General features: G+C 47.8%; 1 protein-coding gene across 1 annotated transcript; it reads right to left on the bottom strand.

Annotated features, from left to right (window-relative positions):
- Positions 1 to 3,223: 3,223 nt before the first annotated feature.
- On the bottom strand, positions 3,224 to 14,824 carry ARX (aristaless related homeobox). Its single transcript, XM_050936634.1, has 5 exons — positions 14,430 to 14,824; positions 12,275 to 12,950; positions 9,892 to 9,937; positions 7,130 to 7,458; positions 3,224 to 4,389 (listed from the first exon to the last, which is right to left on the bottom strand). Exons 1-5 carry the CDS (start codon positions 14,620 to 14,622, stop codon positions 4,149 to 4,151), a joined length of 1,485 nt encoding a protein of 494 aa, XP_050792591.1. The 5' UTR covers positions 14,623 to 14,824; the 3' UTR covers positions 3,224 to 4,148.
- Positions 14,825 to 21,927: the final 7,103 nt, after the last annotated feature.

Raw genomic sequence — 21,927 nt, 5'->3', positions numbered from 1 at the left:
TTCAGCCCATCTTCCCTTTTGCTCTATTTGTCTATCTTCTGTAGAGCACCTTAAATATTTCTTAATTGAACAGTTCGTGGTGAATTCTCCTTATAGCAGTTTAATAGATTAACTCATCTGTGCCAGCTTCAAATTTCAGATTAAAATTCCTTCATCCCGAAGGCAGCATTATCAGGTTATTGGAGGCTGTTTTCAAACCTTGGTTTTGAATAGCAGCGGCTCTGCATTAATTTAACCACTAAGCTAATAAGTAGGTTTCGTTTTGTTATGCTAAGCTTTATTGCTTTTCTTTTGATCAGAATGGTGTTGTTGAGCAAAGCAGCAGACAAGGCATTCTTTGATGAGGGAATTAGTGCTCTATTCTTCCTCTATTATTCATAGCACAGTGGAATATGTAAGTACCTGAGGGTGTCAAAGGAGAGCAGGCTCTATTGCAAAGTGTTCGCCTTGTTTCTCTCAATAGCTGACTATGAGATGATAAACCGCTTAATACACTGCACTAATTGGATGAGAGCAGAAAGAGATGGGAATTAAGGCAAGGCAAAAGGAGAAAGTGCTACCAGCCTTCATTCACTCTGTCACCACTTTAACTGCGCCAAAGGAGGCACAAGCTTTCTATAAGCAGACCAGAGGTTTTGTGCAGAGATAAAATGAACCTGTTAGTGGATTCAAGTAATACACTAATTATTGCACAGTATAAATACCACTACTGGTTTTATAACACGGAGGTAAACTTCTTTTGAGAACGTTATAGGATTGCTTGCCAGTAGTATAGATCCTAATAAGGGCCCAGAGTAATAACCCCCTGGATTAGCAAAATTGCTGCTTGTGGAAGTATGATTCGGGCTTTTACGAAGATTTCAGCAGAAAGAATAAAAATGACTGAACGACATTTCATAATGCGTAATGGCTTGATAATGAGTCCCTTTTCTTTGCAGTAAAAATGTATACTTCAAACTGTACAGTTAATAACGTCCAGGAACAAACGTTATTTTTGCACCTATTTGAAAACTCTAAAATATAGATGTGTATATATAATACTGTCAACGAAATGTGTAGTTATTGGGGGGGACTGTAGCTTGTTCATAAAAACAAACAATTCAGGTCTGTCAAAGTGGCCTCTCTGTGTGTGATCACCTCCACACACAACTGGGGTGGGGGGGTCAGATAAATAATATTTACCTTCCTCTGGGGTTTGCACCTCTTAATTCTACTCCGGAGCAGTCCCACTGCGCCCGTCTCCTAAACCAGGAAAGGTGCGACCCCCACTTCGGGCTGGTGGCGAACGGAAACGCGCCCGGGGTTGTGCCTGCCGCAGAACGTGCCCTTCGCTCGGGACGCCTTGCACCGCAGTGCTCACTGCGCCGAGCTGTCTTTGCAGACAGTGTGTAGCCGGGCGCCCGGAGGCGCTGCGTGTTGCAGCAGTCTGGGACCTCTCGTTCTGCCCGCCCGGGAGCGGAACAGGGAGCGAGGGAAGCCCTGGGCTGGGAACTCTCCTTGGCTCCTGCATGCGAGAGCAGCTGGTGGGAGATTTGGCCCTGGGAGAGAACCGGGTTGCCATGAGTCCCGGCTCTGCATCCAAGCGTCAATGTTTCGTTGGCGATTGTTCTGGCTAGAGGGGGGAGGCTCGGTGGAGGTCAGGCTCCCCTCGCATTGAGGCGAAGCGTTCCCAGATACTCGGGCCAGCGCGGGCCGCCATTCAGCAGCGATGCTCACAATTAGATTAAATCAGTCGGGAAAATCCCGTAAACTCCTCTAAGCGCGCTCCAGTGGCTCCTTCCACCCCCCGCGTTCAGCGCCGGCGGAGGTGTCGGGGCAGAAGAAAATTGGTTTCTTTGGCCGCGCTGAAAAGCTGCCGGGAGTCTGTCCGGCGCGCCCCGTCAGATGTCGAGCGGGGGCCCTGCTGGGGGTGGGGGGAGCCGGGGCGCGGGATGAGCTTCCCGCCCGCTGCAGCGCGGTGAAAGAACCGCGGGCCGCGGGCTCGGGCGTGTTTGCGGCAGCCGAGGGAGCCGCGATTAGGAGGCTGCTGACACGAGGCCGGGCGCGGCCATTGGCGATTTGCTTCTGCTCCGGAGAAGGGTCAAAAAGGAGAAGCGATGGCGTGAAACCCGCCGGCGGGCCGCGCCCGGCCACCCCCAGCTACCGGCGCCTGAGGCAAGGGCGGGGCGGGCCCGGCCGCGGCACCGGCAGGAGAGCGCCGCTGGGCACGGGACGGGCTTTCCCGCCCGCTTTGGGCGCGGCGCCGGATTGGCCCCGACGCCTGGAACCGGAGTGCGGCTCTGCCAGGCGTTTCCTGCCCGGCCCACGGGTCATCAGCACCGACCCCGACCCCGCCGGGCCTCCCGGAGCTTGTTCCCCCGCTGGGGCCGGGACTAGCGCTGGGCACGTCCCAGGGGACCTTTCCCCTGCTGCTGGTGCTCCCCCCGCCGCCCCTTCCCTGGGCAGCAGCCAAACCAGCCCCGCAGGGCCCGACCGGAGCAGTGCAGGGACCGGGCCACAGCGCCCCGCTCACAGACCCCCCCCCCCACACAGACCCGTGTAAAGGCCGAGGCTGAACCTCCTGGCCAGTGTGGCCGCCCTACACAGGGCTCGGCCTTGTCAGCCTGCAGTGCTGGGAGCGGGCCGGGGGAGGAATAACTGCGGGTACCACCAAGCTACAACCATCTTCGACAAGAGGGGCTCTAGGTTTCGCTTCCCACAATTCCCCTGCGCTGCAAGGCCTCGGGCGCCGGTGTCTCCCTGCTGCTGCCACCAGCCCCCGCCCTGCCTGCTTCCCTTCGGCTAAATCAGCAGTGCCCTGAAAGCACGTGGGGGCCGACTGGAAGTCTGTAGGCCAGTTAATGTACAACAGCTACACATGCTGGACCCCGCCACGAATGACTGGAGGAGGGTTCTGCTTCTCAGCGACTTTCAAATTGTTCCGAGTTTTAGAGCAGGCGTATCAGAAACGTATTCCACGTTCAATCTTTTAAAAGAAATTCCTATTTTGTTGCCTTAAAACAATAAAAGCCCGCCCCTACTAAAGACAGGGATCTCAGCTTCCTCCTACAGCAGTTTTGAGGGTAACAATCTATGAGACAGTTATAATAACCCCTATTTGTTACACCGCTGGTATCTCCGTGGTTGTTTCCAATGACGCTATTAAATGCCATATACGTCAATGTATCCTTCACAATTCTTTTTGTTAAACATATATATATTTATATATATTTTTTATTTTCTGAGTGTGGCACTTCTCCACTTAATAGCAAGGAAAAGTGTTAACAATAACGACATTACACAAAAGTACTGTACCATTGCCTTTTTAGAGTTTCGGAAACCTCTACAGTTAATAAGTTAAATAAAGGGGTTGTACATAAATATTTGTCTAGGAACCCTATTATATCTACAACACAGTAAGAATCTACAGAATGACAAACTTTTACAACACTACACTGAGTGCAATTGTTTTATAACATTTCAAATATACAAAGCTCTGTTCTTTTTTTATAACAATGGTATGTACAGAATCAATAATCACAGTTTAGTGACTTAAACAGTCCATATTCTAGCAGTGTATTTCCCTTTGGTTTGATATAAAAACCTTGGTTGGTGTAGTATTAAAGAATATAACAAGAAAAAGATATACCCCTTTCCTTTAAGTGCACTGGTTATCTTACAGCATCAAATTCACTTTCATTCTGCACTGGCAGCAGCCTCGGTTGACACTATGCAGCTGGCTACAATAACGTGAAATAGTTCTCCAGTGCTCCTGATAGACCAACTTAACATCCTAAGATGTTATTTTAAGAAGCTGTGTGGGAGGTTTCGGTATTTTTTTGGAAATTGCAATTTATTTATTTAGCCAGATGTCCAGAAAAGGGGCGGGGTGGGGATGGATGTAACTTTAATTCTATATAATATAATATCTTATTAGGAGCTCTTTTTGTCTAATCTCCAATGAAGAAATTAATGTAGTGTACACTTTTAAAATGTACCAGCCAAGGAGTTACTTATTCAGGAGCTTGTAAATGTTGGTTCACTCATGTGAGTGCTGATGCTTGCTTTCTTCAAGTTCCTAACCCGAGAACCTATCCAATGTCTTAATCGCTGGTCCTCTTTTTCCATTTGGTCTTGATTCGTGCTAGCTGAGGTGACCTTTATTTATTTTAGCACACCTCTTTCCCTGTGCTGTTTCCAGGGATAATATTGAGCTGTGTGAGCTGAGCTGCGTGTTCTTTTGCTTTCAGCCTCAGAGCTGCTATGCTAGAAGCCCGTCTGTCTGCTGCAGCTGTTGCTGGATCTGATAGCCCACTTGATTGCACTGCACTTTCCACGGCAGGAGTGGGCTGTCTCAGTAGGGCAGCAGCAGTGGAAGCACTAGTCAGGGGAGCCATAGTGGAAAAGAGCCTGCAAGTAAAGTAAACATTTTGGTCAAAACCAAGGCAGCTTATGTGCGTGTGTCTGTTGCTGTTGTTCTGTCAGATTAAGGTGACCAGCGTTGTCATATCTGTTCCTTCCCCACCCTTCCCTGTTCGCTTCCACTAAGAGTTCTGAGTTCATGTCAGAGCTAAGGAGCGAAGTATTATCACTAATGTAGAAAAGACAAAGACGTTGAAAAAAAATCTCAACACTGGCAGTCAAAAGATTTAAAAAAGCGAGTCTAATTCTCTCAGATTTGCTGGTGACAGCCGCTCACACTAGAGCACACTGTCAGGAGCAGTTGATACTGTGATTTACACTTAATAGGGAGAGGAATTCCAAAATGAAACGCTTTGGGGGATTGTTTTCTCCTTAGCTATCATTTAAAATAGAAACGCTGCACACGTTAAACTCTTCCATTATACTATTCCTCTCTTTTCCCCCAGTGGATTTCTACCTTTCCCCTTCCCCCCTCCACAATCATCTTCCTCTTTTAAAGGTTCTATAGTCCTGATGCCCAAAGTGTCTTAACCGTTCCTCAGCACTGATGCCCATACCAGCAGGAAGTGGCATTCCTGTTGATTTCCTCACAGTGGAATGCCAATTATTATCCAGCAACCTAGCATCCAGGCTCAATGACACAATCTTTTAAATGCCTTCCCTCTAGTTTTTCTTACTTCTCTCACCAGAGCAGTCACTCTGAAGAGTGCAAGTGACCCCCTTGACTGGCACATCAAGATGTACAGACTCTCCATTAAACAAGGATGTGATTATTGACATCATCACGGCTAGGAACTGAACTGTGTTCCTTGAAGGCATCAGGGTCTACATACTAAGCCCTAGCATGCTAAGCTCCCATATTGGCTGCTGCGATTTTTTTTTTCTTTCTGAGGCTTTGATGCAGATATTAAGTATTAACATTGGCAAGAATGGAACACATTCCTTTTAAAAGGTCAGTTGCTGCTCAGTTTAACACAAGCTTTTAGATTCTTCGGAACCCCTAATTCTACTCGTAAAATCTAGCGATACTATCTATATAAAATATCAAAACAATGATAGGTTTGATTAGTGAGAGGCAATCCCTGTTGTGGTGAACTTGTTAAATTTAACAGTTTTAAATCACCTAATATATACTGAAATGTTACATTTCAAGGTGGATGTATATTTGCTCTGTCATGCCTATTTTAATCTTATAGCCCATTATCCAGGCTGAGTTAGTAAGCTTTTACAGTTCACTTTTCAATTTGTTGTCAGGGGGAAAAAAAACGTAGAAGGACTGCACTAATGCTACAAGAGAAGTGATAAACTGTGAAATCATCGCTCTAAGCAGGGGGCGTGACAGCACTGTAACATCACTTGTTCCATTAGGTAAATTGAGTCACTGACTACAATCGGATGCATAAACTGTTTAATTGTATTGGTTTAGACTAAGAAACTAATTTTACTTAGATTTTTTTTATTTTCCTCCCGACGATTTTGTTAAAGTGGCTGCTCAGTTGGATGAATCTATTATTTCTTTGTTCTCCTAAACAGAGATCATTGCAGTTACATTCAGTTTTATTTTCACTTCTCTCTCCAACTTAATAAATCCTTCTATTGTTTCTCTGTCTGTGTGATTAACTACAGACTTTTTAGTTCATCATTTGGTTTTCATTTAAATAAAGGAAGCTATAATATACGTGAATCGTTTCTTTTATTTCAGTGTTTTACACGACTAGTAGATTTAGGTATAAAACACACTGAGAAATAGACCCGGGCAAATACTCTAAAATATTTTTTAGGACGAGTCCTACTAATTATTGAATGCTTCGCCTGCGTTGTGTTCCCTTGCTACAAATACTCTAGCGAGTGATGCGAGGGGCAGGAATGTTTGTGGAAACCCCGAATGTCAACCAAATATAAGAGACTATTTCCAGAGAGCAGATATTGAATTAGTGGACGTGAATATTCATGGTAACAATCTGATTCTAAGAGTTACCCTTATCTAGTCAGGGAACCGAAGCGTAACATGTGACCTGTGCGTCCAATCAACACTAACCAACACAGCTCGAATTTCGAATATCAGATAATCCACAATTAACTGCTTGCGAGAGATCTACCAACCCAGAGTCGTTATAATTCTGTGAATGGTTTTACATAACTAATACGTTCAAGAAAACGATAGGATGCTCGAGGACAATTTGTGCACAGCAAAAGAGGCAAAATTAATCAAATTACACGCTACAAATTATTCACCCAGCTCTACCGGTGAAGCATCATTGGCACCAAGTCACTTGAGGGATACCAGCTCAGGGTGAGACGTTACCTTTCCTTCTTGACCCACTGCCACCAAGCCTCACACCATCGCAACTCTTCGAAAACTTTCTTGCTACTCTTTCAGGACAGTTCTATTAGCATTAACCTCCACCTGAGACTCTGAGCACTGTACATTAATGAGTCAGGTTGTAGCATGCAGACATCAAGTGCTTGGAATTCTGCCATTTCCCCTCATTTGTCCTCCCCTCCCTTCCTCCCCGTGAATAATCTGTAGTGTGAATTCAACTAAGAGGTGCCTAACTAATCCAGGCAAGAGAACTGCCTTAATTGCACACAAGTTGGATTGCAGTAGGCAGCCGTGGCTCCCGAAAGCCATGTTTCATGGCACACGCTTTCTCCTCCCCGACCTCCACCCCCTGTACTGGTTATACTATACACCGCATTTGCAAATGGAAAACGCTGAACGTGTTACCTGCCAAATGCAGGGCTGATGAAGGCTGGATGCCGGAATACAGCTGCGCCCAGGAAAGTGCTGAGGCCTAGCGGAGTCCCACTTGGTGGCAAAGTTGCAGAACCAGGTGGAGGAGGTAGACTAGGGAAGGCGGCAGCAGCAGCTGCTGCAGCAGCAGTCCAGGCGGAGTCTAGAGCTGGGTGATGAGGAGGGAAAGGACTAGCATCAAGGTATGGACTGAGTGGGTGAGTTGCTGACAGGGAACCAGGGAAAGGCAAACCTGGGGTGTGTGTCTGAGCCCCAGCCTTTTCCCTCTTCCGCCATTTAGCCCTACGGTTCTGGAACCATACCTGAAATCCAAAAGAAAATTGGTTTTAATATTTCTGGCCTCATCTCCCAATGTTTTGCCCAGTAGACATTTTCCGGACAGGTCTCGAGCGTTTCTACCCCAAACCCTCAGCAGGCAGGCAGGGCAGAACTGGATAGGATTTTAGACTACAAATGGCAGTTGTTCTAGGTAACATTTGGAGGGGGGGGGGGCTTTGTTGTTATTACATGGAGTAATAAATGGCCTGGTTGGTCAAATAACTCGCACATTAAGACAGGATTAAACAACCCCTGAAGTGGGCGTGCATGGTTACCTTTCATGAAAGCGTTTTTATCACCTTCTCCTGGTTTATATATTTACCCTGCTGGTAAAGTGATTGCCTCTTTGGAAGAAAGTATGAGGCTAGGGTGGAGCTAACCCGTTAAGCCTTTTATCCTTAATATGGTTGCTTATGCTATATAGTAAGTATATAAATAATACCTCGTCTCCGGATTTACGTTTCACAGGTATAAATAAGCAAACACGTGTGTACCGAATACTCTGAATATACGTAACATTTACCACACAGTATAATGATTCTCTGAAAACATGTACAATATTCGGAAGTTTCTTTTTCAGCTAACGTGTATCCATTTTCCAGAGGAATCCTACTGGTTTGAGTGGAGAGTAAAACGTTTTAATTTAAATACTTGACAGCATGGTGGTGGTTTTGGCAGCATACAATAATGCTTGCTTTTATGGACATTTTAACTGAAACATTACTGCTGTAGTCAAATGTTCTAAAATTAATTCCCACTAAAACTATATTATTTTTATGGTGTGATCTATACACACACCCACACTAAGATCTGCATGGTATCTTTCACTGAAGTTAATATTTACAAATGGTATCATTTTAGGCTCATTCAGGTTTTTAAAGATTAAAAGCAATACAAAATCGTGACTGCAAGTAAAATGTAATATTAAAAAAAATCGCGAAGCTATTGAAGGAATAATATGCATGTCCCAGCTGTACTCTTAGCATTTAGTTTACATGACTTTTTTAGCCAGCCACGGAATTGCAATCTCACCCTAAACATTCGTTAATCAAAATGTGCTTGTTCTTTGAAACAGAAGGATTAATAAAACACCACATTTTAACGGAAAATGTTCGCTTCATATCAAAGAATAAATATCACACATTAAAGGAGAGCCTTTGAAAGAGACACAATCTGTTAAATTTGTGGAACGGTGGGGGTTGAGTTTTCGCCTTTAAATATAGCTCACGTTTGGCAGAACATTATGAAACCCCATCTCTACTGCAGCTAAACGAATAAAGGCAACAATGGTGTGTGTAGACGTACGTATGAAGAGACTTAATGTCCTTAAAGGAAGCCAAAATCTTCTACAACCGGATCGTCTCTCCCAGCTAAAACTCAATTAGCAAGCTGTCCCCACTGCAATTCCCCGTTATTGAATTAATAAGTCTGAGTACACCCAAAAGGTAAACGAAGGGACTCTCATAATTCATATTCCCTTAATTACATCTTCTCCAGTGAATAGGAGGAGAGAGAAAGGGGGTGTCTTTCTTTATAAAAGTTATTTAACTTTCCCACGACTTGTTCCCCTGAGCTGAAAATACTGATTTGCTGTCACATCTCTGTTTGACAATGGAGAAATGTGTCAACAGAGAGGAGGGGACAAATCTCATCATTAGCCCCTCTAATGCAAGAAGCTGTTGTGTATTAAATGAGCCATATGGAATTTATTATGCTTTATCAGCGCCTGATTTTAACTGTAAAGTGATTTGCTCAGCTTCAGACCCAGAGACATCTGTTTTCTGTTGGCAATCAGGGCATCCCAATGTTTATCGTCTCTTTGGTTATGAGACTTGGGTTAGGAAATGCACTCTGGTATGGGGCTGCAAACACCTTTAATAGCATTGCACTCACTCACTATTAGATCAATGCGGGCTTATTGCTATCAAAAATGGGAAATCAAATAGCATTAGCCAGCCCCTTGTGCAGGCGGAGAGGAAATCAAACAACATTTCGCCTTCAAATGGCCCTGTTTGTTCTAGCACTAAGTGGGCTTTTATGAAGCCCGATTGGAGATTTAATCACGGCCAAATACCTGCTTGGAGCAGAGCGGGTTTGTCTAACAACCAAAACCCCGCGTGGCCGGGCGATTTTAATCCAACTGGGTTTCGCCTGCTGATTACTGGGGTCGGTTGGGGGTTTGGTGAGAGGAGCCCCCCCCCCCCTCCCCACCGCAGCGTGCCTCTGGAGAACACCCCGCAGGATCGGCAAAGGCACCGGGGATGGGTTCCCACCCACCCGCGCAGGGCTGAGTCCTGTCCCAGAGGCCGCTGCTGGGCTTGGCTGGCCAGGGCCCCGCGGGCATCCACCGGCTCTCTGCGGGGTGGGGAGACCGCGCAGGCCCCCATTCACCCGCCCCAGCTCTCGCCCGGACTCACCTGCACTCGGGCTTCGGTCAGATCCAGCCGCATGGCCAGCTCCTCCCTGAGAGGGAAACAAGCACACAGACACACCGCGCCGTGAGACTTCCCGCAGGGCAACTGGGGCAGCTCTGCCCTGTCCCCGGAGCCCGGCCGGGGGGGCTCGAGTCAATGGCTGAGCTCCGGGGGACATGAATGGGAGCAGGATCGAGCCCCCTGCCGTGTGCCTGGGCTGAGAGCAAACACAGCGCACCCACCACATGGCCGATGGAGATGGAGCCCTACCAGGGGCGGCCCCAGCCCAATACCCGGAGCCACAGTCTGCTCCGCCAAACTCCGCGGAGGCTGAAGTCTGCGCACAGTTTGGCTCCTAGCGCTCACACCCCGTCTGCTTGCAACGCCCGCAACCCGTGTAGCAAAGTAGGGAAAGGGCTTATTACACGTTTCCCCTCCGCAAGCGATCAGGAGACGCTAGAGGGCAAAGGGGGCGAAGTCACCCCCGGGTTAGGCCATTCCGCAATTATCTTCATCCGTCACGTTCGAGCTGTGCCTGGAATTTGGAGTTCGGTGTGTGCCTTAAAAACTAATTCGTTTCAAACCCACTAAACGCTTGGTATTTCCAATGCCCACCGCAAACTCTACACATCACAGGGGGAATCAATTTAGCTGAAACCCTACCCCTTCATTGCAGTTATTATTGCAATAATTAAGGCAAATCGGAAACCATTAAGATGTTATAAAACTGCTCATAATCTGTTTACCTAAAATATGAGAGCTCAGAGCATAATTGGATCTCCCTCCGCTAAAAAGAAAGAGCTGGGCTGGCCAAGGGACCCTGGGCTGCAAAGAGGCTGCTTTCTTTCAGACCCCTCAGCCTCACTTGCAACTTTCAAAGCCTCGAGCCCGAGGGAAGCCAAACACGAGCCGCCTTCCCTTTCGCTACACAACAAGCGCTTGACATTTTAACTCACGTCTCCGAGCCGGCTGGAAGCTTTCTGTTTTAATACCCAGCCAGAGAAAAGGCTCGGGGACCGCAAAAAAAGGCCTGTTGGATTTTTCCCGTTTCCCTCCAGGATATTGTAGCTAAACCACCCGTTCTGGAGCGCAGCTCTGCAGTATTCAGGCAGCGCAAAACGGCATGGAAGGCCTTGGACTGTTAAAGGTGTCATACATTGTGTCTTCTGGGGAAAGAGTTTCGTTGCTGTCTGGAAGCAGCAGAAATCTGCTAGCTGCAGCAGAGCATAAGTGCACCCTGGGTACCAGAGTTGAGCGTTTCCACGCCGCATTGCTTTATTTATTCAAAAAGAGGATTGATTTTCCTTCTTTTAGTTACACCGGTGAGTGTAGTATCGCTCATCTATGAAACTGGGGCTCTGACTGTGTTTGTAACGTTTTATAGAGATTACTCTCCCTTTATTTTTCCCCCCCCCCTTCTGACACTATCTCCTCGGGATCTGGCTTCACTATTCAGGGGAAGAAGGAAAAAAAAAGCACTTAGCGTAAATCAAACGAGTTTCTGGGCTAAGGAGAATGGAGTGGCGTGTGTGGAAAGGAGAATGGGAAAGGGCACGTCAGAACTGTAAATAAACATAGGATACACTTAATTCCTATTAGAAAATTCCTCTCTGTGTTTCTGGGCAAGGACAGTGAATGAGCTGTAGACGAAGCGTATAAGCAACAACAACAGACCCTACTATGTGTATGAGAATATCACCTCCACCCCTCTCTGTCTCCGATCTAAGTTTGTATCTCTCTACACATCTCCATATGCAGAAGTTAAACATGTTACACACGGTATTTTAGCGGAGCGATTATCTAGTTAAATATTCTAAGAACCAAAAGCCGGAATACTTTGATCTTTTTTTACAGGACTTCCCTGGACAGGGCAGGATTCCAGCTTGCACTGGGAAAAGCGTAACTGATACCCAGCAAGCTTATTGGTATATCTGAAGAAGGATAAAGCCCTGGGATAAAAATAGAACATGATGTGGTTTAGCTAAGAGCGGGACAGATACTACCCGCCTGTGGCCAACTGGTTCTGCAGTGAAGACAAACTAATCGCAGAAGTTTCTCTCCTTTCCTGTGCCACTAGCAGAGCAGCGATTTCTACACTACAGATTGCCTCTAAAGTTGATTAAAGGGGGGAGGGGAGGGAGGAGAGAACTCTCTTCCCAGCTGATCCAAGGGGGATTCAGGAAAGGCCTTGGTGAGACCAAGAGGAAACTCCTGGTGATTGTGGCCATTAAAGAAGCGCTAAGGCGCCTTCTCCCATCAGCCAGCCAGCCCCAGGAATTGCCTCTGAGCACAGGGGAGCTGTGGCAGCTGATCTGCGGGGTGGGAAGGGTCCTGTGCCCAGCCGGGCAGGCTGCGATCCGCACGCCCACCCCTCCTTAGCCTGTACCTGGTGAAGACATCTGGGTAGTGGGTTTTCTGGAAGGCCCTTTCCAGCTCCTCCAGCTGGTAGCTGGTGAAGGTGGTGCGGTAGCGCCGCTGCTTCCTCTTGAGCAGCCCCTCCTCGGAGTCGCTGCCCGCCGACAGGCACACGCTGTCCTCGCCGTCCTTGCCCTCGGCGTCCTCCGGGTGCAGCAGCAGCTCCTCCTTGGGGGACAGCTCCCCCCCGTCGGGCCCCGCGGCGGGCGCCGCGCCGCGCCTGGCCTCCTTCAGGAGCCCCCCGCCGGCCTCCCCCAGCAGCTCCTCCTCGTCCTCCTCCTCCAGCTCCTCGTCCTCCTCCTCCTCCTCCTCCAGCAGCTCCTCGTCCTCCTCGTCCTCCTCGTCGGGGCCCCCCGCGGCCGCCGGGCCCGGCCTCTCCTCGGGGCGCCCCAGCTCGTCCAGGGCGGGCGGCGGGGGCGCGAAGGGCGCGTTCTCCCGGTAGGACTTGCTGCGGCTGATGCTGACCTGGGGCGCCTGGCTGATCTTCAGCGTGTCCCAGGCCGGGGCGGCGGCCCCCTCCGCCCGCTCCCCCCGCGGCCCGGCCGCCCCCGGCAGCAGCCGGCCCCCTCCGGGCCCGTACAGGCGGCGCAGCTTGGGGGGCAGGTGCAGCTCGGCGGGCTCGAACGGGGGGCTCCCCTTGGGGGATCCTGCCGGGAGACAGACACACACAGCCCGCCGGGGCACACAGAGAGAGAGATCGGGTCAGGGCAGCCGCGCCAGCGAGGCACCCGCCGGGGGGCCCCGGGGACAGCCCCGTCCCCAGCCGGCGGGAGACCCCCACCAGCGTCAGCTTGAAACCACACCGGCCCCTCCGGCTTCCCCCCTTCCGGAGTCCGGCTAGAAAGTTGCCACCGGTCCATCCCGGTGTAGCCGCCTGCTTCTCTCCTGCAGCTGGCAGCCGGCGGCATAAAGCGACCATCGCTCATCCCTGCCCGATAACAGGCACCGGCTGTAGTGCGGGCTCAACAAACCCTTCTCCGGCCCGGTTCTCCCCCCGCCCCCCCTTTGCAGAACACATTTCCCCTTTAACCCAAGGGCTCCGTGCTACCACCGGAGTCTGAAATAGCCCTGGGGAACCTGGGGGGAAAACCCAAAGGCCGAGATGCTCTAGCTCGTCTCGTTTCCGTTGCCCTACCGGTGTTCAATGGATATTTAACGTGTCAAACCTATGTCTATTATTCTACATTGCAAGTTTATTTGGCAAGGAGAACGAAAACCCGCTGCTGTGAATGATGTCCCCAGAGGCTAAACCGCCCTAGAGCGGGAAGAAACTGCCCTAAACGAAAAGAGATGGGAAGTGTGATTTGGTTGTGAATTACTAAAAGTCCCCTTCTTGCTCAAAAGCAAGCGTGAACTTGATACGGGAGATCAGAGACATGTTTCACACAACAAATACGCAGGATCTCCACACACCCCCGCTCCAGCTTTTCTTTAACGATATTGAGTCTCAATAAATAAAACTACTGAAAAATATTGAATCCGGTTTAGCTGGGGTAGGAATATCACAGCGTTCACTTCTGACACGAATGGTAAATCCCCAACCACAACGACGAACTCTCAGGCTAAGAACAGCGCAAAAGGAAGCCGCAGTTTCCCAGCAGTTCCAGCCCAGTGCCATGCAATGTGAGGAGTTTACTCTGGGCTGAGCTTTAGCACAATCAAATTAATAATGGAGAATAATCCGAACTGAAGATACGATCGCGTTAAACCAAAGCCGCCCGAGTCAATGGCAATGCTCCCCCACTGCGGAACACCCTCAGAGCCCCGGAATTACAGGGTCTCCGCCGCTCAGAGAGCCCCTGGCCACACGCTGGAAGGGGGTGGGGTGAGCTAATCCCAACAGCAACTGCTACTTCTGACCTCTCGCTTACATAAGCCGATCGCTATAAATATATTACTTTTCTGACCAAACTAAATGCTCCCGGTGTGAGACAGAGCGATCGAAAACGAGCGGGCAAGATTGGGAGCGATCCAGCAGGGGTTAGCGCGCTGAATGGCTTTGCAGTTAGGCCTACAGAGCGTCTTCTTTGGGTCTCCTCCTCCTTCCCTCCTCTCCCCCCCAGCAGCACTTTTACTTTTCTCTTTTTCCAGCTGATTTTGCTTGCAACCCGCCGTTTGTTGCTTACCTTGCACGGCCTTGTCCTGTTCTGTCCTGTTAGACAGAGAAGGCAGGCTCTGGGCAGCTCCGAGCAATCTCATTTTACAGGGGCTCCTCCTGCCCAGGATGCTGTCTATGCAGTAGGAGGAGAGTAAAGTTGGAGATTTACTTTTACATTCAGGCCTCTCAGAGCAGCTCTCTTCTTGGTATTGATTGCTCATGGCTTTGGCTTTCCCTTCAGTAAGGAGCTGCCTCGCTCGGCCGGCCGGCTGGCTGCGTGTGTGTGGGGCTGGGTTGGTGGTTTTTTGGTTGTTTTTGTTGTTGTTGTTGTTGCTTGGGCTGGAGTGTTTTTTAATCCCCCCACCAGCGGCTCCACTCGCCCCTCTTCCTGCTCAGGACACTAGTAACAAGTGTAGTGAGCTGCAATTGCTTTGCTCTTGAGTCCCTCTCCTCCACGTGCTGGGAGCCGCCCGCTGATTGGCTCTCGCCAGAGGCAGGGCCGCTTCAGGCTTCCAGCTCGGAGCAAAGTCCGGCTTGGATCACTCGGGGATCAGCACCGGCGCGGAAAAGTTCCTCGGCACCTCCCCGGGAGCAGCGCTCACTTCCAGCTCGCCTTATCGCCCAGAAAACGAGTCCAAACCCATCGCTCCCCGCCCTCCTATCCCCCCATCTCTCAGCAGCTACTGCCACTACTGACCCCCAAACCTCTCCCGCCCGGGGAAGGGAGCGTCTGTCAAAGGAATTGTTCCCCCCAATTCCAAATGACTGGGCAGGGGGTAGGGAAAGAGGGTACGAGTTGTTACACAACGAGGATGCGAGGTTCAGTGATTGCTTTCAAAGCGGTTCACAACACCTCCAGTTGACCGTTCTTCTCTACTGGGGCAGGGTTTCAAATATCAAAGCATATTTTGAGTAATCGTTTGAAAAGAAAATAACTCTGCTCAGATGCTTTCGCTGGGCTAATACAGATGAGCTCGCCCTTGTTGCAGATCTACTACCTGTCTATTGATAGGTTTCAGAGTAGCGCCGTGTTAGTCTGTATCCCCAGAAAGAACAGGAGTACTTGTGGCACCTGTATTATGCTGAAATAAATGTGCTAGTCTCTAAGGTGCCACAAGTACTCCTGTTCTTTTTGCTATCTATTGCTAGTTAAGCTTGAATATTGGTTTAACAGCAGAAAAGGAGGTATTAGATGGCAACACGGCTTGGGTGATGGGGAAAAGACACATAAAAAGCCAGCGGCAGGAGACACGAGACAGCCAATTTCTCTTTAATTGCTAGATGTAAACTTGTCTATAAAAGTTATACTCTTGGGGGGTGGGGGGAAATCGGTGCCCGAGAGGACGAATCCTTCATTTGCCAAGGTTGACCTGAGAGAAACCAGCAATTTAATTGGAAGGAATTGGGAGAATAAGAATAGAGATCTGGATCAACATATTTGCTATTGACTTTCCATCTGGATCTTCAGCTTGGAAACAAAAGGACTAAAGTGTCTCTTATCTCCCTTTAAACTGGAAACCCAGCAATGTCCCATGACATTGAGATCATTGTGAAAGCGCGGACGTTTTAAATCTAGCAAACGGGTCTGACAATAGAGCTGATACCTACAATGGTAATTCCAAAGACCGGCGAGTTAACGCTGTATCTAGCAAACTCACTATTTCCTTGCTGATGTCTGCAGAGCAGTCTAGGGCCAAGAGAAAAGCAAAGAGGAAAAGCCAAGGGGCGGAGGGGGTGCAGAAGAAAGAAATCCATGTCTGGTTTTCTTCCTTCCCGGTCTGCCTCATTGAATGTGTCAAAGGAAAAGCGTTTTACAAAGGACACACTTGAATCGCTTACAGTCAGTATTTAAAAATACAAGGATTCATAATTGGGATTTTTACTGTAATAAACATCTGGATAACTCTTTCAAATGCTAATGTGCGATAGACATTCCGGGGCTGCCTTGGCAGAAATATTTAATACATAATTTGAGCTGCATGAAGTGTTGGTAATAGAACCACCAGATCCCCGGGGAAGGAGCAGGACTTTCAAACCCAGAAGATTTCGTTCGCTTCTCACTTACCTTTCCCTTCCCTCCTCTGGGTTTAAGCACACATTTTCTCAGACACTTTACACACATCTTTGCTGCTGAAAGACGTCTGGGATTTTTCTTTTCGTGCTCATTGACCGAGCGATCGTATTTACATCCCAAGCAGAATTTTAAGTTCACCGTTTACACAGTTGAGGTTCTATTTTAATTGGCATGTTTTAATTATCTGTGCGTCTCCTGATAAAATGTGCATTTCCAGTTCCCATCCTGCTAACACACGAGACACGTTGGAGGGATTTCGCTTTTGTTTTCTTTGTCACCCTAAAATAATTCATTCGCACTCTTAGATGATTCACTTATTGGAGAGCTGGGTGGGAGGCAGCTCTATTTTTCCTATTAATCAGACACATACATAGTCCTCAAGACAGAGTTTTCTTGCGGGATCCTTAACTTGAGATTCTTTAAACAGAGCGAATTGTAAATAAGAAGTGTGTATATAATTTAATTATATAATATATGTGTATAATCTATATTATATAATATATTATAACAGACCTTGGAAATAATGCCTGACTTTACACATATATTTCTGTTTATGTACAAGGTAACCATCAAGTCAGAAATTATTCCCCAGAGCTGTCGGGCACATAAAGACTCTACATGGCATTTATTTCCTCTTATTTTATGCCTTTTAAAAATACATAGGCGGGGCTGGGTGTTCGTTTCTACACAATCAATGAACATGCGATCACATCATTTTTACACAAAGCTACATTTTAATGATACATACGTGTGACCAAAATACAATAACCAGTTTCTGACCCCCCTTAATGAAATGTCTCTGACAAGCTAGATTTCCTCCTTGTGTTGCACTGAAGGAGTATTCCTGTTCGCTTTGCCTGCCAGTTTTTATTTTTCTAATCGTCGCTCCGAAATGCTGGTGTCTGGAGTGAGAACGCGATTTGGAAGGAAAGTCTTTTTAACTGGGGAGAGAAGACATCCTGGCACCAGACACATTTTCACATATACCCTCGAGCGATCATTGTCACGATTCAACTCCACAACTTCACAAAGCTCTATTTATCCCTTCGCAGTTATTGCTATTCTTGAGCGCCATGCCAATAACAATTATAATAAAAAACAAACCTAGAAATCAGGTATTAAACGTACAGATAACAGATACAGAGCTTGCAACCAACTTAGTTACTGACTGACCGGATTTTACTGGTTAGGTTTTTTTTTAAATGAAGGCTACTTTTGCACATTTCTTGCAATATATATCTATATAATATATATAGATAGATATAAAATAATGTATTGAACGGTCATTATAAAAGAAGAATTAGTGGGCAGCATAAACGAGCAAAAGGGAACTCCTGCTTTTATTTTTTCTAATTTTTGTTAACTTGTTAATTTATCCTCTCTCTCTACTATTAAGCAAATAAATTACACTTTAAGCGCATGGGTATAGAACACTTCTGGCTTGCTCTCCCTGATTGCTTGTCTGATTAATACCCTGTTATCTGGAAACAGAAAAAAAATCGGCTTTATCCGCTTTCACGATCAATAACTAAAATGAAAATGACAAATTTAATACTGCAACCTGCATGAGATTACAAAGCTGTAAAAATCTGTTGTTTGTTGTACAAATTGGGGCTGTCTACACCATTTGGACTTGATGTTTACAGGAGAGACTCAGAAACCGTTTTCCTCACATGGGGAAATGTGTTGCAGAGGTTAAGTTTCTGGTGCATTATTTTGTTGTTGTTTTACTGACACTTGCCAGAAACGTGCACTAAGGCATTGGTTCTAAATCTTAGACTGGAGCGATCTGGAGTACGTGGGGTCTCATGAAGCTGAAACACCTTCATTTGAGATACTAAAATGCTCTGAAGGGGCTCAAGCAGCCCCGCTCTGCCTGGATCCCCCCACATTTAGCTCAACCTCTTCCCAACATGTATTTAAACAATAGAGATAAACTTCATTTGGAGCCTGCCGGCCAATTTGGGAGCCAATGGCAGGGGAGACAATGAGCCCTGATTGTGCGCGAGGATCCTCGGCGCTGCGAGCTTGCCTTTGCCAAGTCATTTTGTTGTTTTATTTATTTTTTTTAACAAACTTTCATTCATTTAAGGTCTTTTCCCCCCCCCCTGCAACCTGCTAATTTAACACTGGAGCGCGTTATTGCAGTGTTATGGGGAGAGAAAGAGAGAGAGAAAACAACAATACTGCAATGATCCAAATGATACAGTAGAATTATAGCAATTATAGTTCTACTTGGAGAAGAAAACCTTGCTGAGATCAGCCAAACAAACTGATGCCTTGTAAGGATAACAAGCTTCTGGATTGACAACCAATGCTGAGAAAGGCAGGAGGGCACAAACGGAAATATTTGCCTTTTTTAACTCCAACCAGCCAAGATTAACCTCCTCGACTGTTGATTTCATAGCAATATCCACTTCACCTTGATGCACTCAGGACACGGTATATATTTTATTCACACCCACAGTTCTAGCTGTGGTAAGAGGAGACAATGAACTATAAACCCCTTGCTGAGCCTGAGCCATCCCTTCCCCCACTCTCAGTTCCACCCATGGTTTCCTTCTGCAGGGTGTAAAAGAAAAGGCCCATGGAAATGTCTAAAATGAGTGGAAAATGGGATTGCCAATGAAGCCTCTTCGTTTGGGTCCGGTTTAGCAGGCTAGCAGCTACTCTCACTCTGGTCAAGGCAAATGTCCCTTCTCTACACTCTTTAACATCATTACTTGGCTCTTGGGCGTGTAATCTCTAGCACCCCACCCAGCCCGCCCGAGGTAGCGGAAGTGGCATGTCTGATTAGTGCGCTGCTAATAAAGTAACTTTCTCTAGCTGCAGACTCTGCCACTTCCCAGTTGCTGGCTCCAGAGAGAGCGTGCGTGCCAGCTGGGCAGGAGCGCTGCTACACATCGATCGGCTCTCGGTACACTCACATACAGCCTGTTGTGTCCTTGTCCCTGCGAGCCCCCGCCCCTTTCCGCTCCGGAGGGCAAAGGGTTGGGCAATCAGAAACCAGCCCTGTTTAAATAAACCCATCAGCACAACATCAAACCCACGCGAAGCTAAGTCCTTAGGCGGAGCCTCTCTGCCCCGCACTGGCCTTGTCCTCCCTGGGCACTTGGGCAACAGAAGCAGGGCTCCATAGCCTGGGTCCGGCTGACGCTCTTTGTAATGAGCTGCTCGTGCTTCGGTGCTCCCCTCCTGCGGCTCTGAGCAGGGCTGCAATGCAGCTCTCCGCCGGGTGAGATGCACTGGGCTGGGGGGCTGCGGATCGCATGGCTCCTAAGAAGGGGCGGGAGCTGCCTAGCCCCATATCCGGCCCACAGGCCCAGCGTACCGCTGGCCCCCATACATTCACGGTTACCAGCCCTCTCAAGGCAGGTTGCAAGTGCTGTGTGAAGTCCTGGTTCTCAACTCAGGGACCCCTGGGCTTTATCTGGGGCCAGCTCTTTGCGCACAAAACCCTGCAGTTAACGCGGGCAAGGAACTCAACCGCTATTTCCTAGCAATTGGGTTTTTTCCCCCATAAGGCAACCTGTATATTTACAGGGTTGGCCAAGCTACTGCCATCAATAGAAGGACTCCCACTGACGCCAGTGGGCTTTGGCTCTGGCCTCCATTGCACAGATTAGGGCATCTATCCTCAGCAAGATTTTGCTATATTGAGCAAGAAGCATGCTGGTTACCAGGAGGACGAAGGTGATCTGATCAGATCTTCCCTTTGCAATAGCCCATCCCTTCCTCCTTTTGAGAGGACACTTGGACCCTCCCCGCAGAGGAGCCAGATCTCTACAGAAAGCTCAGGGAAAGCTGGAGTGTCCCGTTTAGTCACCGCTAGGCTCTCCTCTATGTGACTGACACATTATTAATGTAGGGTTTGGGGTATAAAACTGCCCAGCTCACATTCCCTAGAAACTGCTCCGCTGTCTTCAGTCGAATTCTTTAACAAGGTCTGAACACTTCTGAGCTTTTCTGCTGGAGAGGGGGGTGTTAAGTGAAAATATCGACAGTGAGAACCATAGTTCCTTGACTTGTCAATGCTCACAATACATAGTTAATCATTTATCTTCCCTGCCTCAATGACACATGAAAAGGAGAATTTTCCAATGGAACGGCTTCCTTTTCCAGCAGAATTAGCGGTTCCCGGAAGGACACCTCTGAACATCTGGCCTAGTTACCCTGAATTTTTAGCTTACAATTGGATTCGTCCTAGCCTCAGAACATTGTGAAATGAAGTGATGTGTGTGTGTGTATTTTACCCCAGCTGTCCTATCCTTTAATTAGTAAAGGGTTTTGATGTTAAGCCTGGAAAAGAACCGGGTTAAAGCATCTCCAGGATCTCTTGCACATGCACATGTTATATTAACAGACAGCAAGGGATAGATAGGATTTTGGAGGTAGCTACCTACACATCTAACTCAATGTTCCACTTTATTTTGGATAAGAAAGGGCAGATCCAAAAGCGCCATAGCATTCTGTTGGATTTATGACAAACTCAGCTGCAAGCTCAGGGGCTTTAATTGAAACAGCTTCCTGTAGAAGAGCTGGGGAAACTCCAGGTGAGCTCTGCAAATTCCATTTTGCTGTAGTTCTTGTACCAGAGGGCATCATTGTAGTAACTGAGTGTCCATCACAGTAAAGAGAAATAAGGGCCATCCTAACCAAGTAACAAGAAGAGGAAAGGACATCTGAATAAAAAAATGCTAAAATATGTTTACGTTTTTCATCAGTTCCTGATGAGTTCCTCTCAACACTAAAGGCAATGAAGCACATTGTGGTTACATGTACATTACACAGAGAATCAAAGTTTTCTTTGGGTTTGTCTAGGTCAGTTCTTTACCTTTTCCTTACCTGTGTTACAAGGTCAGCAGGTAGTTTGGGGACCACTTTGCTATCTAGTCAAAAGAAAAGGGAGGGCGGTTGTGATTCCTTAAAAAATGTCCTGGGTTGTGCTCTCTGGATGGTTGAGAACCTATGGTCTAGATTGAGGTTCCCAGACTTGTTCTGCTGCTTGTTCAGGGAAAGCCTCTGGCTAGCCAGGCTGGTTTGTGTACCTGCCGCGTCTGCAGGTTCAGCTGATCGCAGCTCCCAGTGGCCACGGTTCGCTCAGGCCAAGGGACACACTGGTGGCTTCTTCCAGCAGCCCCCATTGACCTGGAGCAGCGAACCGCAGCCACTGGAAGCTGCAATTGGCCGAACCTGTGGATGCGGCAGGTACACAAACCAACCCAGCGGCCAGGGGCTTTCCCTGCACAAGCTACAGAACAAGTTTGGGAACCACCAAATTACAACATGGTGGTCCACTGTCACTGTTAAAATAGCGTTTAGTCTTCCCATGGAGACAAACATGTTTGAACATTGTCCCCAAGCTACATACAGCTTTGATCTGCCAAAGTTTGTAGAACTAGCTCTTTTTTTTTAAATTGGAGATATACCAATCTCCTAAAACTGGAAGAGA

Source organism: Gopherus flavomarginatus, chromosome 1, assembly GCF_025201925.1.
Source record: "Gopherus flavomarginatus isolate rGopFla2 chromosome 1, rGopFla2.mat.asm, whole genome shotgun sequence".
In the NCBI taxonomy this organism is placed as follows: domain Eukaryota; kingdom Metazoa; phylum Chordata; order Testudines; family Testudinidae; genus Gopherus; species Gopherus flavomarginatus.
The sequence above is the reverse complement of the archived record's forward strand: the minus strand, read 5'-3'. Positions and strand labels throughout refer to the sequence as shown.

Coding starts and splice junctions, on each gene's coding strand:
- ARX (XM_050936634.1), bottom strand. CDS start 14,622: ATGAGCAATCAATACCAAGAAGAGAGCTGCTCTGAGAGGCCTGAATGT. Junction 7,459..9,891: donor TGACCGAAGCCCGAGTGCAG/GTGAGTCCGGGC, acceptor TTTGGATTTCAG/GTATGGTTCCAGAACCGTAG. Junction 4,390..7,129: donor ATCAGCCCTGCATTTGGCAG/GTAACACGTTCA, acceptor CTTTACTTGCAG/GCTCTTTTCCACTATGGCTC.